This window comes from Trachinotus anak, unplaced genomic scaffold (genome assembly GCF_046630095.1).
Source record: "Trachinotus anak isolate AG129_WGS33_773 ecotype Australia unplaced genomic scaffold, CSIRO_AGI_Tana_v1 ptg000040l, whole genome shotgun sequence".
NCBI classification, from domain to species: Eukaryota; Metazoa; Chordata; class Actinopteri; order Carangiformes; family Carangidae; genus Trachinotus; species Trachinotus anak.
Genome location: NW_027273891.1, coordinates 138,088 through 157,500, shown reverse-complemented (window position 1 = coordinate 157,500; position 19,413 = coordinate 138,088). Strand labels below are relative to the sequence as shown.

Below are 19,413 nucleotides of genomic sequence, written 5' to 3'. Positions count from 1 at the left end.
CTATGATTGGCTGTCAGGTGTGTGTTCAGGTCACCAGAGTAGAATCCATTCAGAGGAGAAGCTGCAGTGTAGCAGAAGTCAAGCTAAGCTAAGCTAACAGGCTAGGGTATGAAAACATAGGTAAGCTATCAGGCTAGGCTAAACTAGCTCTGCCCCAGTGTAAGATTCTGACTTTGTCATGTTTGTGTGTAAATGCATCACAAATGTCAGAAGAGTGGCGGATTAATGAAAGGATGTTTTCTGTCTTTTCATCTTCACTTATGAACCATTTCATTACTGAGCAGCTCAGAGGCTACCAGCAGCTACCAGCAGCTAGGTGTCGGTAGCAGCTTCCAGTCTTTATGCTAAGCTAAGCTAACCACATCCTTGCCCCCTCATTATCTTCTGTATCTGCACACTTCAGGGTGGATTTATTCACATGCTCTTTAGCTGTGAGCAGGGGTGGAAAGTACATTTACTCCAGTACTGCACTGAAGTACAGTGGTGAGGTACTTGTACTTCATGTGTTTTTATTTCCTGGTTTCTACCGTATGTTCAGACTAAAGATCGGCCTGTTCAAGGACACTGATGAAGTGTGTTGACGCTCTGATGGATCCTGTTCACCGTGCTGGAGCATTAGTTGTAATTCCCTCCTACTGTCACACAGCAGATTAGTGTACATCTCACCAACTCACCTGAGCACCTGCAGTGTCAGACACCTTCGTCCTCAGTATTTCTACACTGTCACTTCTTCACCACTGTAGCTGTGTCACTGTCGACAGTGAACAATAGTTCATTTGTTCATATTTTTATTGATTTTCTCCTTGAGTTTTCTAATAAATTGATTTTCATTTTCTTTCTTCATTTTCGTGTCATGTTGTGTGTCACGTGAACCTTGTGTTGGTTTCCAGGATCGTGGAGCGAGGTTACTACAGCGAGAGAGATGCCGCTCACGTCATCAAACAGATCCTGGAGGCTGTGGCGGTAAGACTGCTGCATTCAGTGCCCGCTCTTTCTGTCAGGAAAACACAGCTCTTATTTATTTATTTGTTTCTTAGTTTGCCAAATGCAGTGATTCTAATGTAAACACCACCTCAAGCAAAGACAAGAGAAAACACAACATCAACACTGACTGGAAATGATCACATTTTCCAATTGTTACTGACATTTCAGCTGAAAACCTTGAACGGTTGAAAGCTCAGTAATTAATAAAGCAGGAATGTGTCTTTAAAATCATCTGATCACTGATGTGAGTCTGTCGTATATGAAGATGTAGAGTCCTCAGTGCAGAAGCAGCTTCTCTTTGGTTCGATGGGTCTGAACTGGGTTGCGTTCTCTTGTGTTTGTCTTGATTTTGCTGTGAGGAGGTGGACGAATGACTCGACAACTGACTGCAGCTGCACAGTGAAGCGTCCTGCATCGTTTCAGCTCAGAGCTGCAGTAACTGTGTGAATTAGACTGAATATCAAAGGGAAAATAAAGGGACAGTGTGGACGTAGCCGTCAGGACAGCACAGTGTCACAGTGGATGGAAACTGACCACTGACAGAGACGGACTGGTTGGTCAGGGCTTCATGGGTGGTTACACGTGTTCCTGTGGTTGGTTAAGTCGCTGTGGTTGGTTTAGTTCCTTACTTGGTTTAGTTGCTGTGGTTGGTTTAGTTGCTGTGGTTAGTTTAGTTACTGTGGTTGGTTTAGTTGCTGTGGTTGGTTTAGTTGCTGTGGTTAGTTTAGTTACTGTTGTTGGTTTAGTTGCTGTGGTTAGTTTAGTTACTGTGGTTGGTGTAGTTGCCGTGGTTCCTTCAGTTGCTGTGGTTGGTTTAGTTACTGTGGTCACTTTAGTTCCTTCGTTGGTTTAGTTGCTGTGGTTAGTTTAGTTGCTGTGGTTGGTTTAATTGCTTAGTTGGTGTAGTTGCTGTGGTTGGTTTAGTTGCTGTGGTTAGTTTAGTTCCTTAGTTGGTTTAGTTGCTATCATTGGTTTAGTTGCTTAGTTAGTTTTGTTGCTGTGGTTGGGGTAGTTGCTATAGCTGGTTAAGGTTCTGTGGTTGGTCCAGTTTCTTAGTTGGTTTAGTTACTTTGGTTGGTTTAGTTGCTTAATTGATTTAGTTGCTGTGGTTGGTGTAGTTGCTATAGCTGGTTTAGTTTCTGTGGTTGGTTCAGTTGCTGTGGTTAGTTTAGTTGCTGTGGTTGGTTTAGTTGCTTAATTGATTTAGTTGCTGTGGTTGGTTTAATTGCTTAGTTGGTTTAGTTGCTCAGTTAGTTTAGTTGTAGTGGTTGGTTTAGTTGCTTTGTTGGTTTAGTTGCTGTGGTTGGTTTAGTTGCTGTGGTTGGTTTAATTGCTTAGTTGGTTTAGTTGCTTAGTTAGTTTAGTTGCTGTGGTTGGTTTAGCTGATGTGGTTGTTTAGTTGCTTAGTTAGTTTAGTTGCTGTGGTTGGTTTAATTGCATTGTTGGTTTAGTTGCTGTGGTGGTTTAGTTGTTGTGGTTAGTTTAGTTGCCATGGTTGATTTAGTTGCTTAGTTGGTTTAGTTGCTTAATTGGATTAGTTGTTGTGGTTGGTTTGGTTGCTGTGGTTGCAGGTGTTGCTGGCAGCAGTGTCGTTCCTAACAGCAGCAACAGGTCTCTTATGTAACAGCAACGTCCATCCTGCTGCTGAACAGATTAAAACCAGAGAGGATTAATACATACACAAACAAACACACACACAAACAAACACACACACACACACACACACACACACACACACTGACCAACCCAGGTGACCTACATTTAACACAGAAAAACATACGCCTGTTTATGTGTGTGTGTGTGTGTGTGTGTGTGTGTTAGGATTAAAGTACAGTTGTATTTGCTGTGTCACGTGTGTGTGTGTGTGTTAATCTGCAGCACAGAAACATCCTGCAGACCCTTAACACATCAACACATCAACGGACAAACACATTTTCACAAAATGATTAATTGATTAATCATGAAAAAGATCAAAAGATTAATTCTTAATGAAACACCAATGATAACATAATTCATAGAAACAATGAAAAAATGTAAACATTGATAATAAGATCAAATGTTTCAGAGGATTGATGAAACTGGAAAGGCAGTGAAACTCTAAAGATGAAGATGTTTCTGACATGAAGCTGAATGGTTTTGCTCACTCAGGTGCAACTCACCTGTAAAGATGCTAAAATGAGTGAGACCTGCAGCAGAGACGACGAGGACGGGAATCAAAGTGTTTTGATCAGCAGGAAACAGAATGTCCTGACTGTGTGTCCGACTGTGTCTCCGACTGTGTCTCCAACAGAAAGACGTGTGGACTGTTTTATTTTTGCTTCTATTGTCTCAGTGTTTGTCTCAGAGTCCTGCTGCTGATCTGAGAGCAGGTCAGAGAGCAGCAGGGCATGCTGGGAGCTGTAGGAAGACGCCATCTGTCTGTTCACAGTTTCATTCTGTGCTTCAGTCCATCCTGCCAAATCCCCCCTCTGACCCCCACCTCAGACACGTTACCTCACCTGAGGGCTCACATCACACCTGCTCCAGTCAGCCGTGCAGCCTGAAGGGGGCGCTGTTCAAATGTGGAGTTCAGCAGCTTTCAGACCATTTCTGTAACAGCTTGATTTGTGTGTGTGTGTGTGTGTGTTTCAGTATCTTCATGAGAACGGTGTCGTGCATCGTGACCTCAAACCGGAGAACCTGCTGTACGCTGACCTGTCACTGGACGCTCCGCTCAAGATAGGTAACACACGGCCTCAGTGTGTCTGAATCTGAACCTTTATTGATTCTCAGGATACGGACAAACGGCAGCAGAGTCAGCTGTGTGACGTCCTTCCTTCGATTCAATCCAAACTTTATTTCAGACTCAGGGACCACAACAGGAAGATTAACTCTTCTCAGTGTGTCTGTATTCAGACAAAGATTGTGAGCAAACAGATGCCTCACTCTACAGGTGTACTGTGTGTTTTTGTAGTTCAACAGAGAGGTGGCTGTTCTCCAGAGGAACGATCAGCTGATCACTTCATGTCACTTCAGGAATCTCCAGTTAAACTTTGACTCAGATCATACAGTTAATAAACATGAAAACTGAACAAATAGTGATATTTCTGATGGTACCTGAAAGCAGCATTATGTTGTTGTCTTTGGTGTGAGGAGCAGAGTCAGGGGTGGTCACAGAGCTGGCCTCTCAGCCCAGTGTCGGCCTCCAGATGGTCGGTGGGCTCCCAGCTAACAGCCACAGATGGAAGAAGCTCACATTCAGCCTCCACCTACACCTCCTTTCACTTCAGAGACTCATTCTCCACCGCCTCCACGCTCCACTGCTTCGCCCCCTCGTTTCTCCCTAAACAGAAACAGGAAACAGCAGAAACACATGAAAACAAAAACACATTTTTATCAGAAAACTGCTGAAGTTAAACTGTGAAGTTCAGTTCTGATGAGGAGACACTCTTTGTCCTTACAGCCGACTTTGGTCTTTCCAAAATCATTGACGACCAGGTGACCATGAAGACTGTCTGCGGTACTCCGGGGTACTGTGGTAAGGACACAGACTTTTATCAGCCGACATACTCTGTGTAGCTGCACTGGCAGTATTACCTGGTGAAGTAGCAGCATGGGGGGGGTGCAGTTGGTGTAGTGCTTGATGTAGATGGTGTAGTAGCAGCAGTATATAATGTAGAATGTGTATAGTGATGTGTTTAATGACTGTATTGCTGTGATATCTGGTAGCAAGTAGTGATGCGTTCACTGCAGCTGCTCTGTAGGATTTCACATGACTCTCAGTCAGAGCTTCTGTCAGCCATCTGGCCACTAACGGTTCTGACGTCTGTCTGCAGCTCCAGAAATCCTGCGGGGAAATGCCTACGGCCCTGAGGTGGACATGTGGTCAGTGGGCGTCATCCTCTACATCCTGTGAGTCCATTAACACCTCACTGCCAGTCCACACACACACACACACAGAACTGAGTCAGTATTGACTCACTCCTGTCAGTATGGATTTTGGTGCTTCAATGGTTTTATGGTCGTCCATCTGTCTCCTAGCAGCCAATTAAAAGTGGTGACATAACTGCTTCCTGTTTGTTTCTCATGTGTTAATGAGCCTTCAGATGTTTGTTTAGTGTCTTCAGCTCTCTGCTGAATGGTTCCTCACTCAGTTGAATTATGATTAACTGTGACTGTCACATTTTTAAAAGTCATTCAGTTTCTGTAGAATCTCAAACCGTTCACTGACTGTCAGTAAAGAACTAACTCAACACATTTACTCACTGAGACACAGGTTTAAGTTACTTGTTCTTTACTTGTCTACTTCCTTTTTCTGCTGCTGAATATTTCTTCTCTACATTTTAAGGCTGAAATATTTTCTACATTTATCTGACAGCTGCAGTTACTTTAACATTTTACTTCTAACATGATACAAACTGCACACACTGTAAAAATCCTCATCTGTACCGATACCTCGAGTCCTAAAACTCTTATTTTCTTAGAACAAGTGGAATGCAATATTAACTGTTGTAATAAAAGTCAGCAGGTTTCATTAGATTTGATATTTGTTTTTTTCCATAAAGTTCTTGAAGCAAATGAAATGATATTGGAAACACTGAAGTTGTCAGGGATCAGGTTAACTGGACCTAAATGCAGACAAACATGGAGGCTGGAAGGTGCAGTGAAAATGACTTTAATTCGTGAAACTGTCCAACACTTGGCAAACATGCAGAACATCCAAACTTCAGAGACACAAGAGGTTGAAACTGAAAATCCAAACACAGGGAAAACTGAAGAGACACATGAGGAGAAACAAAGACAGGAAGCACAACAACCATGAGACACACAAGGAAAGTGATCACAAAGTAAAACAGGATATCAAAAAAAAAAACCAAACATAAAGTCTGTTCAGATAGTCCCTTCAGGGGCAGACCATGACCAAGATGTCTTTTTTAAGGCAAACTAGAATCACCGCCTCGCCACTGTATCCCTCCACCACTCAGACTAGTTTCAGATCACATCCAGTTCATCCATTCATTTAAAATATTAACCATGGGTGTGAAATTTTGTCATAATTGCTGTGTGAAGTCTTCACTAAGTGTTTTATGAGGTCACAATGACCTTGACCTTCGACCTTTGACTGCCAAAATCTAGTGAGTTTGCCCTTGAGGCCAAGTAAAGCTTTGTGCTAAATTTTTCTTACTGAGATACTGTGTTCATGGGAAAGGGACAGATGTATGGACAGACAACCCAAAAACTCAGCTCAGAGACATAAAAAAGTATTTTAGGACTCAATAACTAAAACGATTAATTGGTAAGATGGAGATTCTTTGCAGTTGTCATATGAAGAAGTTAAAATAATAGTTACTCCAGACACTGAAAAGATTTGGTCTGTGCCACATGTGATTTTACTTTCGGAACATCTACTGATAAAACGCATCAACACTGAGCTGGTGTTCGTCCTCTTTCCAGACTCTGTGGGTTCGAGCCCTTCTTCGACCCGAGGGGGGATCAGTACATGTACAGCCGAATCCTCAACTGCGATTATGAGTTTGTGTCTCCGTGGTGGGATGAGGTCTCCCTCAATGCCAAGGACTTGGTGAGTTCTGCTGTTGTCCACACATCTAGTTTAAATTTCACTTAATCCATCGATGTGTATTTTAGTCGATTAATATTTAGAGTAAACCCTTACCTCCGTCCTCGACACGTGTTGTTTCATGCATCAAATGTTCTGGTCAAAGAGATTTTACAGTAAAATGTTCAGAAGTGTCTCTGACGCCACTGACTGGTCTGAAGGACTCGCTCTGACTAAATGAGCTGGAACGACCTGAGACTTGACTTAAACAGATCTTTTAAAAAAAACATGTCAGACATGAGTTAGATTTGTGTGAAGTGGTTTGAGAGGAACTGGACTAGTCTCCAGGGACTTGGACTTACCCAGACTTGGACTCGGACTTGTTTCAGTACAAGTTGAACTTGTTTTTGAATGATTAGTTCAAAATTACTGGACTTATCTCAGTGACTTGATGTGGATCAGTATCAGACCTCAAAGATTTGAGACTTGGATGAACTTGGACCTGTATCAGATGACTTGAGACTTAACACAGGCCTGTGTCGAATGACGTGGACTTGGACTGAACTCGGTCCCATCCTTGTTCATCTGTCTGCAGGTCAGTAAGCTGATTGTCCTCGACCCTCACAAGCGCCTCAGTGTCCGGGAGGCCCTGCAGCACCCCTGGGTGCTGGGTAAAGCCGCCCGCTTTTCCCACATGGACACCACCCAGAGGAAACTACAGGAGTTCAACGCTCGACGTAAGCTCAAGGTGAGGACGGAAACGTATCCGCAAAGACAACTCAAAGCTTCAAAGACTTAACACGACACCAACATGTCCATGTGGAGAGCAGCTGGCACCTGTACGTTAACGAGCTGTATGTTGACGATGAACTTGTGTGTCCACAGGCTGCCATGAAGGCCGTTGTTGCCACCAGTCGGATGCACGAGGGTTCGCGGCGTCGTACGGACAGCTGTGAGATTCCGGGCTCAGGGGCTTCCAGACAGAGCAGTATGCAGCAGGACCCACCTCCTGAGTCCACAGATCCCGCCCCTGCAGACAAAGAGCCCCCCCCGCCGGATCAACAGCCGGAGGATGAAGAATCAAAGCCTGCTGAGCAAAGTACCCACAGCCCCTCCCCTCCGCACAGCCCTAAACCCCCCAGCTCTGATGTCACACCCACAGGACCCGCCCCCACCAGACCGCCGCTGCGAGCTGATGGGCTGCGTCAGTCATCCATCGCCCCCAAAACCATGCTGGTCCACCCCCGGCTGCCGCAGAAAAGCTGCTCTGTGGTGGAGCCCGCCTCCAGAGTTGAGGCCACACCCACATTAGCCACACCTCCGAGTCCCAACAGCCTCAGCAATGGATTCATGCCGGGGGCGGAGCCTGCCAGTAAGACCGCCCACTGCCAGTGATCACCTGACAGAGAGATGCTCCACTCTGAGCTCAACTTCCTGAGCTCTTTGCAAACATGTGACATCATTTATCAGGACCAAGCTTCATGACGTTTCACCTGGTCTACGACTCGCTCTGTGGCTCAGCTGTTGCTAACATGCTAACATGCTAACAGCTATGTGCTCACTGAGATGTAGTTGGATGTTTTTGCAGCTGGACAGTTGTTCTGTTTTACTGCTGAGCTGCTGGTTTTTCTTCTGGAGATTAAGAAGCATTTGTCCCACATCAGATCTCATCAGATCTCCTGAGCTCTGTTCACTGTGGAGAGAAACACACCAGAGCACACTGACACAAAAACAGAGGGAATATTTAAGTTGTTTGTTAATGATCAGTCTCTTGGACGAGCTGCAGGTGGGAGTCACTGTTGGTGTCAGATATTCACCATGTCTCTGACTCAGAACTACAGAAGCTGATATGAACAGTTTATCCCACTTGGCTGCTTCTGATTTAAACACGATGACATGAACGCTGCATAATCCTGGACTCAGACGCTGAAACGGCACGAAGGATTTTTAAAACATGTTCATTACAAAGACACTCACATTAACTCCTCAGTTTACTGTGTGTCTCTGTGTTTCTGACCACAGGAACAGGTCTTACCTGCTGACTGAAAAGCAGATGTTTACACGTTTACAACCAAAACAAGGCATTTCATTGGTGAACATGTCATCTGATCAACAAACAGTCAGGGCGAGGGGCGAGATAACGAGGCTAATGAGTCTAGCGAGGCTAATAAGGCTAACGAGGCTAACAAGGCTAACGGGTTAATGAAGCTAACCCTTGGAAAGCTGGGCTCTGCCCGCCACAGTCAGGTTCAGTATGTTGATTCGTCCGTCACTTGAGTCCCGTAGCTCTACTTCCTGTCAGGAAGGACTCAAACATGGTAGAAGAAGAAATCAGGAGACAATGATTCCAGATGAGAAGGTTGATATCAGCTGTGTCTCAGTTCAGGGGCCACGTCAAATCTGCTCTTTTCCTGGACAACAAAGGCTCCAATGTCTTGATCCTTTGTGGTCCAACATATCCCAGGATTCATTGCAGCAGTAATGAAAATAAAACATCATCAAACAACACAGACAGAGCCTGAGGATCACACTGATAAGTGTTGGCATCCAGTTCAGTTCAACAGTAACGGTACAACTGTTAAAACCAAGGACCTGAAAACCTCCAGTTACTGTTAAAAAAGTGTAGTAATATCATGGTTGCTAAGCAACAGGAGCCACGCTTTGTGATGCAACGGTCAGGGCGGGAACAGCTGGTGACACAAAGTAAAAATCCTCTCATTGTCTCACTTCGGTTCGGCCTTCACGGTCTGTGGCGACAGCTACTGGGGGCCACACCTTCATAGACCAGGTCCCCCAGAGTTTTGGCCCCTGAACTGGGACAGCTGATCCTTCACATTCAGCCTCCAGCTTCCTTGTCAGCTAACATCCTCATTAGCTGCTTCATTTGATAGTGTGCTGTTTTTACTTTTTTGCTCTACCCCACAAAAGGGGGGGTTGGGGGGTGGGATGGTGGGGCAGGTCTGAACCCTGACTGTGTTCCTGAGATCTGGCTCCAGGAGTCAGGTCACGTTCTGATGTGGGGCAAACGGAGGCTCTGGTCTCCTCTCTGGCTTCTTCTTCTTCTCCTGGTTCAGAAGGTGATGCTCAGGATGGAGCTGATTGATTGTATTTTATTAAACTTTATTAACACGACACACGTGGACACTGATGTGCAGGACGAGGAGCGGAGGAGCAGCTTCTTCTTCTCCTGCCCCTCCTTTAGTTTGGGGTCATGTGGGTTCAGACTTGAACGTCGCTGTAAAACTCTGACGCTCTGAGAGATTCTGCTTCTGCTTTGAGTTTTTTTATCCTTTCTACTCTTCCCTGTCGACACCGCTGACTGTACCAGTAGATAGCGTAGCTCCAGTCTTTAGCGTTCAGGTGAGTAACGTGTCCGTGAGCTTCTAGTAAAATGTTTTGTTGTTTACACTTTATCAGCTGTGAGGAGGACTTCCTGTTTGCACTGTACATAGTTTGGTTTTAGACAGATTATCACAGACACAAAACCAGAGACACGTTCAGTGTTCAAACCCCCAGAAAAACCAAATTGGACCTTTGGTGTTAATGAAACCTTCCATCTGATCTGAAACCACACCTTCTACCTCTTTTTGTACAGGGGCTTCCAAAACCGTAAAAACGATGCAGGTGGAGCTGATACCACGCAAACAAAATGTATTTCACATTTATGCCCCAACAGGAGCAGAGCCTGAGAGGACGGCCGTCAGCTGACTGTCGAGTCTGGACCCGTATTCATCAAACCTCAGACCTCAGACCAGTCAGAGCCGTCCTCACTGCTGTAGAGGGATTCTGGACCAATCAGACGCCTCCTGGTGGCACTGAAGGAGAGTCTGAACATCAACAGTCACGGGGGGCGGGGGCGAGTTTGTCTCTACAGCATCATTCAGACACACGAGCATTACAGAGACAGGGACATTAACAACAGAACATTAAGATGACGTTAAAATATAATTTAAAACAATAAAAACACATTAGAATAAATAACAATATTTAAATGAGATGACATGAACTCAGCTTACAAACACAGGAAAGTTTTAAAAGAAGAGCTGAGAGATAAAGACATTAAAACTAGATGGGGGGGGGGGGGGGGGGGGGGGTCCATCAGCATAGATATGATCTTTTCTAACTTAATGGTTCATGTGACTGAAGGAAACATCTGTAAACATCAGAATGAGCTTGAATTCAGAAACGTGACTGTGCTGAAACGTGTGATCACTGATCCTCTGATACCTGATCAATATGGGTCCTGGTTGCTGTGCTTTTTGTTCTGTCTCAGCCACCGTACAGACACGTCTGTCTTCTCCATAGAGACAAACCAAACCCACAAACCTGTGGAGCCTCCAGAGTCCTGAATCCTGACCTGTGCTGGTGCTGGACTGGTAGAGCAGACTGGTTGAACTGGTTTCGATTGGTTGGTTGGAAGATGATGTCACAGTTGTCATGTGATGCTGTGACTCTGTGACCGGTCTCAGTTTGTGGTTTGGTTCCTCTTGAACTAATCTGGTTCTGGTTCTCTTCTGCTGGACTGACCTGTTCCAGGTGGACGCAGTCTTCACCTGTCCAGGTGTTTAACTTGTTGCCAAATGGAACTCTGGGTAACTAGCTGTCATGGTGAAAGCATGTATTCTGTATATTTGATTTACATCTATACTCTTCTGTAAAAACATGAATATTTTGCTTCTATTTATCTCTGAGGAAGGTGTGGGCGAGGCTAACCTGTAAATGGTGTTTGTTTTGTGTCTGATGAGTAAACTTGTACCTTTTATATTTTGGAGGAGGACAGTGAACTGACAGTGACAGTGGCAGCTGTTACATGTGTATCTGCATGTTTGGTTTCTGTTGATCACATCAGAATAAAGAGGTTCAGAGTCTGGATCCTGCAGGACTCTGTGACAGCAGCTGATCTGGGTTCAGTCTCTGAGGCAGGATCTCATGTACAGTAAAGGATGCTGATGAACTCACTCATGGTGTCTGGTTTTGTTTCCTCTGGACGACGGACACCAATAACACCACGAGGAGGTAATTCTAGTTTTTAGTTCAAATGTTCATGTGGGTAGAATTTTCAAAATATTTATCAAAAGATAAGAAGAATAAAAACCTGAATAAATAACTGAATAACTTCAGTGTTGTTAATAACCCACAGCAGCAGCACATTAAGACTCATCCAGGAGGTTTACTGCTGGTAACAGAGCAGGTTCAGTCCACCAATCAGCAGCCAGACAGAGACGTTAATGAGTTGTGAATGGGTGTACCTAAAAACCAGGTGTTTTTATTCTAACTGACCTGACTTTACTATCTAAGTTTGGTTTTGTTGAGTCAACAGTGAATTTATTCCAGGTGTCAGCTGATCAGTGACACAGTCTGAATAATAATTTAAAAATTAGAGTCAGAGTCAGATGCAGGTCGAGGAGCCGCTGTGATCACTTCAACTGTCTGACAGTTTATTTTTATTTATTTTTATTCACAGGTCAGAGGTCATCTTTGTTCACCTTTGACTCAACAGATAAGCTCATTGGACCAATAGAAACACTGAGTGAGGTCTCTTCACTACATCATCACACAACCTGCAGCGTTTATTACTCAGACACACGCCATCACACAGAGAGCGAGAGGATCTGAGCCTCTCTTCTGATTGGTTCTGAGCTTCTCTTTCACAACATTAAAATAGAACCTGCTATATAATCAAAAGCACACGGACATCTACCTTTAGACTTTAAAGCTGTAGAATGAATGCAACACTAGGGGGCGACATTTTGGAACCATTTCAGTTATGTTTTATTTTTCCTCCTGCTCCACATCTGTCTCATCACAGCTGGATGAAGCTCAAAACTGACAAACTGGAGTTAAAACAGCAGATTCAGGATCAGTCAGTCCTGCGAGCACAGCTTCTGTCTGTAAACCTGTCCCTCCTGGATCGTCCCACACCAGTACGTGGATCTGGTCCTCCAGTCTGCAGCTAACACCTCCCACACCAAGATGGCGCTGTAGGCTCCGCCCTCCTCTGACCTCATCAGCCACACGTCAGCACCCTCCGATGTCACCACCGTGTCATCGACCCACCACAGGACGTCCTGCAGAGGGGACTTTAGTCCAGAGAGGAGACAGACCAGCAGGTGAGGAGATCCTGGACCCTGAGTGAGCGGGACTGAAGACAGAATCTGAGCCGACGGAAGAGCAGAGGAACCTGAGGACGGAGACACGTTTACTGGGAACAGCTTCAAGAAACCACTGAAACCAGTGAAAGCTCTGCACATTTTATCATGAACTATGTTATTTAGTTAACTCAGCCCCGCAAATTCATCCGCCAATGAAAATAGTCCCCAACATATTTCTCATGTTTGTTATGTATTTGTGAAAAGTCAAAAGTCACTTATATTAAACAACTGATGTGTGATTATTATGAAATTATCATTAGATGTTATTGAGATTCAATTGCTCACATGCTGTTACTCAAACCAAACACCTTTAAGATGAAAAGCCCCAAAATATATTTAACATTAAATCAATACAATCACTGATTGAATTAAATCTTCTGTGTAACTCACAGTGATGAACAGTAACTAAGTACTTTTACTTGAGTACAGTACTTCAGCATATTTTCCAGTATCTGTACTTTGAGTGTTATTTTATTGTGAACTTCTGACTTTTACTCCACGACATTTCTATGAAGAACTCTTACTTTGAAGCAGCTTTTAGTCAGTGAATGAAGTTTCTTTTATTTGTGATACTACTGTGATGATCACAGGAGAAGAACCAATCACAGTCAACTCCCCCACTGTCAGTCATGTTTGAACCTTTCAGTGTCCTAATGAAGCTTCGTCAGATAAAGGACCAGGACCTGATCTGAGGTCTGAGTCTGAAGGCTCAGAGCCACAGAAAGATTCTTCAGTTTAAATGTTTGCTGAACAAACTTCATCACTGACTAAGAAAAGAAAAACAACAACGTCTCCTGTTGTTGGTTTAGTCTGTTTATTCTCCAGGTTCTACAGATGTTACAGATGTTACACCACATCATCATTTGTCCCTTAGTTTTGTGAAGACTACATTACCCATGAGCCTCAGCAGTGCGCTGTGTAAAACTGAACTGAGAAACCAACCTTCTGTCTCGTTCTGATGGTGACGATCATCATCTTCATCACAATCAGCTGTTTGCTCACCAGCGTGGACCAGCAGCTGAGTCCCCCCACTGAAAACCATGGAGAAGGAGACAGACTGTCCTCCAGCTGACGTCCACACACAACACCTGCAACAGAGAGGACACACACATACAGGAGAGGACACACACACACCAACACTGAGTTACAGCAGCAGTTGATCAGGTTGTGGAGTCTCACCCCAGGAGAACGATGAAGGTCACTGAATCCATCCTCCTCCTCCTCCTCCTCTCTGGGACAGGGACGACAGGTCCTGGTCTGGATCCAGGACAATGAATCACATTTAGTTTGTCCTTATGATCATATTAAAGTAAAAGGTTTGAAGTCACCACAGCTCACTTTACTTGTTTTACTATGAACAAGTTCCTTGGAAATTAATTTAGTTAATTATGTTTTCACCCTAAACGAGGTCCTTTAAATTATATTTTACAATCTTTAATAAAGTTCTATTAACTGTGGTTTCACCTTCACTAAAACCCCTCACAACAGTAAAAACCTCTGTCATGTATGTTCTTAATTAATCTTAATTAAAACTCCTCATGATGATGGTTTTTACCTTAAATGAAAGTGATTTTGTTTTAACATTAAATAAACGACACAGTAACATAGACGTCATTTTTACCTTGAATAAAACAACTCATGGTGGTTTTATCCTAAATAAGTCTTTTAATGTCAAAGCGTTAATAAAAATTGACTTGTAGTTACACCTCATTTAAAGTCACAGTAATTATCAACGTTTAATGAAAGTTAGTTTTCTTACCTTTAATAAAAGTCCTTCTACGTCTTTAATTCTTGATCTCTTCCTGACAGCCGTCCTGTGTTTGCTGCTGTCAGTCCGAGGCCTCAGGTCCTCTCTGAGCATCTCGTCCTCATCAGGAGACATTTGCTGTGGAAAACAGGAACATGAGAAACTGTTGGAGCAGAAAACCAATGGTCTCCAGAGGAGCAAACTGCTCTGGGATCAGGTTGACCGTTAGTTCAGTTGGTTGGTGAATGTCAGAAAAACAGGAAATTTTCTCAGTATTGTTGACTCGACTGATGGAAGATCCATGTCAAATACAGAACAACATGTTCCTGTTCCACACAACACAGGGAAATGTTTAAACGTCTAGAGGAGAGAAGAAGGGACGTTATCAGACTGACGACACGAAGAAACGAAGAAATCAAAGCAACAAAGTTCAGAAACGACGCTGAACACATCACGACATACGTTTGTACAAATATAGAAATGCAGAGAAAGGTTTCTTTCCTTTGGGCTCTTTAAAAACTATGCAGGCAAATATCAATAATCCAATTAAACTCAAATAAAAAACTATAAACATAAAAATGTCAGTTTTGAGTCTGGAAACTACCTGATATTTTTAGACTTTTTTTTAACCCTGTTATTGTGACAGAAGCGTCTTTTTAAAACTGTTTTGAATCCCACCTGTCTGTCTTAATAATTCCTCTCCTGGGATTTCATCCCATGTGTCTGTGTGTCTCCTCAAAAACAAACAGCCAGAGACCAAAGATCAGACTGAAGGAGGAAGCTGCAGAAATTCAAATTTATTTTTATTTAATGTTTTCATTAAACTTGATATTATTTATTTAGCAGATGATTTGTCCAGTGATGGACAGTAAAAATTCAATTCAATTCAATTCAATTTTATTTGTATAGCGCCAAATCATAATATACATTATCTCAAGGCACTTTACAGGGTCAGGTCAAGACCTTACTTTGTTACAGAATAAACCCAACAGTTCCCACAAAGAGCAGCGCTTGGCGACAGGGGGGAGGAAAAACTCCCTTTAACAGGAAGAAACCTCCAACAGAACCGGGCTCAGGGTGGGCGGCCGTCTGCCTCGACCGGTTGGGTTTAGGAGAAGATAGAAAGAGGGGGAGGGGGAGGAGAGGGGAGAGAAGAGAGAGAGAGAGAGACCAGGAACAGCTGTGTAGGTAATGGTGTTATCAATAATAATGACAGATAACAGTGGTTAATAGTAAAGATGAGTAGTGGTGGATCTGGATCCTGCTGCTCCCGGGGCAGAGAGACCTGCAGAATGAGGACAGAGAGAGGGAGAGAGAGGAGAAGCACAAACTACGGGAGAGAAAAAAATACAAAGTTAATGGCATGAAGTCATCGAGAGAGAGAGGGGGAGAGAGACAGAAATAGAGAGAGAGCGCCCAGTGAATCATGGGAATCCCCCAGCAGTCTAGCTCTATAGCAGCATAACTAAGGGATGGGTCAGGACATACCGAGCCAGCCCTAACTATAAGCTTTACTAAACAGGACAGTTTTAAGCCTGATCTTAAAGGTAGAGAGGGTGTCTGCCTCCCGAACCCACACTGGGAGCTGGTTCCACAGGAGAGGAGCCTGATAGCTGAAGGCTCTGCCCCCCATTCTACTCTTACAAACTCTGGGAACCACAAGTTGACCTGCATTTAGAGAGCGAAGTGTCCTATTGGGAAAATAGGGAACTATAAGCTCTCCAAGGTACGATGGTGCCTGACCATTAATGGCTTTGTAGGTGAGGAGGAGGATTTTAAATTCTATCCTGGAGTTTACAGGGAGCCAATGCAGAGAAGCTAACACAGGAGAGATGTGATCTCATTTCCTCGTTCCTGTCAGTACTCGTGCTGCCGCATTCTGGATCAGTTGGAGGCTTTTTACTGAATTTTTGGGACATCCTGACAATAAAGAGTTACAGTAGTCCAGTCTTGAGGTAACAAATGCATGAACTAGCTTTTCAGCATCCTTTAGACACAGAATGGGTCTGATTTTAGCAATATTGCGCAGGTGGAAGAAGGCTGTCCTAGAGACTTGCTTTATATGTGAAATAAAGGACAAGTCCTGGTCAAAAATGACACCAAGGTTTCTGACTGTAGCACTGGAGGCCAAGGTGATGTCATCCAGAGTCAGTATATTATCACATAGTGTATCTCTGAGGTGTTTTGGGCCAATTACAATAACTTCAGTTTTGTCTGAATTTAAGAGTAAGAAATTACTGGTCATCCAGATTTTTATGTCCTTAAGACACACCTGAAGCTTGGCTACCTGGTTAGTCTCACCTGGCTTCATGGATAAGTACAGCTGGGTGTCATCTGCGTAACAATGGAAATTCATCTGGTGCCTCCTAATAATGTTTCCTAGAGGAAGCATATATTGACTGAAGAGCATTGGTCCTAGCACAGAACCTTGTGGAACTCCATGACTGACTGTAGTGTTGATAGAGGAGTCATTATTAACATGAACAAACTGGAGTCTGTCTGACAGATATGACTTAAACCAGCTTAGTGCGGTTCCTTTGATGCCGACCATATGTTCTAGTCTCTGTAATAAAATCTTATGATCGATGGTGTCAAATGCAGCACTAAGATCTAGCAGGACAAGTACAGAGACAAGTCCATTGTCTGAGGGTATGAGGAGATCATTGGTAACCTTAACCAGAGCAGTTTCTGTGCTATGATGGACTCTAAAACCTGACTGAAAATCTTCAAACAAACCATTCCTTCGCAAATAATCACATAACTGGTTTGCAACGACCTTCTCAAGGATTTTGGAAATAAAGGGGAGGTTGGATATAGGTCTATAATTGGCTCAAACATCTGGATCAAGAGTAGGCTTTTTAAGTAGAGGTTTAATTACTGCAACTTTAAAAGCCTGCGGTACATAACCAGTTGATAAAGATAAGTTAATCAGACTTAATATAGAGGTGTCGATTAAAGGAAAAGCTTCTTTGAACAACCTTGTTGGAACGGGGTCAAGAAGACAAGTCGGTGGTTTAGATGAAGAAACTGTTGAAGTGAGCTCAGAGAGATGTACAGGAGAGAAACAGTCAAAATATAAGCCAGTTACAGTTGACTCTGAGGCTGCTGAACTGGACAGTACATCTGAGCCAGCTGTGGGGAGGAGATGGTGAATTTTTTCTCTAACAGAGACAATTTTATCTGTAAAGAAGCTCATAAAGTCATTACAACTGAGGGCTAAAGGTATAGATGGGTCAACAGAGCTGTGGCTGTCTGTCAGCCTGGCTACAGTGCTGAACAGAAACCTGGGATTGTTCTTGTTTTCTTCTATCAATGATGAATAATAGGATGTTCTGGCTTTATGGAGGCTTTTTTTATACGCCAATAGGCTGTCTTTCCAAGCCTTTAGAGATTCTTCCAGGTTAGTAGAACGCCACTTCCTTTCTAGCTTCCTTGAATTTTGCTTTAAAGCTCGTGTTTCTGAGTTGTACCATGGAGCTAGCCTTCTCTGACTCACTACCTTCTTCCTCAGAGGGGCCACAGTGTCTAGAGTTGCACGCAGTGAGGCTACAGTACTGTCAACAAGATCATCAACCTGTGTGGCTGTGAAGTTAAGAGAGCTGTTCCCTACTGCATTGATACATGGCAGTGGGCTAAGTACTGATGGGATTCTTTCTTTAAATTTGCTAATGGTATTGTCAGAGAGACACCTGCTGTAATAGATTTTTTCCCCAGATGCTGTGTAGTCCATGACTGAAAACTCAAATGTTAACAGAGAATGGTCAGACAAAAGAGGGTTTCTGGGGGAAACTGTTAGATATTCAATGTCAGTCCCATAAGTCAGAACCAGATCAAGGGTCTGGTTAAAAGAGTGAGTGGGTTCATTAACATGCTGAGAGAAGCCAATTGAGTCTAATAATGAATTAAATGCAATACTCAGGCTGTAACTTTCAACATCTACGTGAATGTTAAAATCACCCACTATGATAACTTTATCTGTGCTGAGAACTAGCTCAGATAAAACTCTGAGAACTCAGATAAGAACTCAGAGTCAGGAGCAGGAGGACGATATACAGTAACTAGAAGGACTGGTTTTTGTGTCTTCCAGTTTGGGTGAGACAGACTAAGAATAAGGCTTTCAAATGAATTACGATTAACCTTAGGCTTAGGATTTATTAGTAAATTGGAGTGATAGATGGCTGCCACCCCTCCTCCTCGGCCTGTGCTTCGAGGGATATGAACGTTAACATGAGTGGGGGGTGTTGATTCATTCAGACTAACATATTCATCCTGCTGCAGCCAGGTTTCAGTCAGACAGAGCAGATCAATGTGATGATCAGTTATCAGATCATTGACTAGTAGAGATTTAGATGAGAGTGATCTGATATTCAATAATCCACATTTAATTTTCCTGTTATTTGGTTCTGGACTAACAGTTGTGTTAATTTTTTTTAGGTTTTCATGTCTAACTCCTCCTCTGTTCACTTTTGATTTATTATATTTAAATGTAGGTGGTGGGGACAGACACAGTTTTTAGGGGGTGAATGGCAGCGACTGCTCTAAGAGGCACAGAGCAGAGAGTCAGACTGTGACTCTGCCTCCTGGTCTCAGCTCTGGTTTGTCATGGCTTTGGCTTTCTAATAAACTCAGTGAAGTTTCTAGATAAGAGAGCAGCTCCATCCAGCGTGGGATGTTTGCCGTCTCGTCTAATCAGACCAGGTCTTCCCCAGAAAGTCTGCCAGTTATCAACAAAGCCCACATCGTTAGCGGAACACCAGCTGATAACCAGCGGCTGAACGATGACAAGCGGCTGTACATGTCATCGCTGGTCATGAGGTACCTTACTAAAAATTAAACTTCAAATTCACCCATACATCATTTATTCATTTTTATAATTAGTAAAAAGGTCACAGGAATCAAGACCCCTGATAATAGTTAACACATGTTCAGTTTTAATTCATTAAACAGTGTAAACAATCAGGTCTCTTACAGAGTAAAACTTGTAATACTACAGT

The 19,413-nt window shown here is 43.4% G+C and overlaps 1 protein-coding gene across 2 annotated transcripts in view; it reads left to right on the top strand.

The window, feature by feature from the left end:
• LOC139615036 (calcium/calmodulin-dependent protein kinase type IV-like) overlaps window positions 1–11,478 on the top strand; it is a 19,036-nt gene extending 7,558 nt beyond the window's left edge. The window contains exons 5-12 of one of the 2 annotated variants that reach the window (XR_011687203.1): window positions 891–963; window positions 3,616–3,706; window positions 4,427–4,501; window positions 4,800–4,875; window positions 6,418–6,544; window positions 7,116–7,268; window positions 7,406–9,880; window positions 10,197–11,478. Coding sequence is in view for 1 of the 2 variants with exons in the window: in XM_071472828.1 (XP_071328929.1) it covers window positions 891–963; window positions 3,616–3,706; window positions 4,427–4,501; window positions 4,800–4,875; window positions 6,418–6,544; window positions 7,116–7,268; window positions 7,406–7,915 (1,105 nt within the window). In the remaining variant the exon portion in view is untranslated. Of the gene's footprint in view, window positions 1–890; window positions 964–3,615; window positions 3,707–4,426; window positions 4,502–4,799; window positions 4,876–6,417; window positions 6,545–7,115; window positions 7,269–7,405 lie in introns of both variants that reach the window. The other variant, XM_071472828.1, reaches the window with a different exon arrangement.
• The last annotated feature ends 7,935 nt before the right edge of the window (window positions 11,479–19,413 follow it).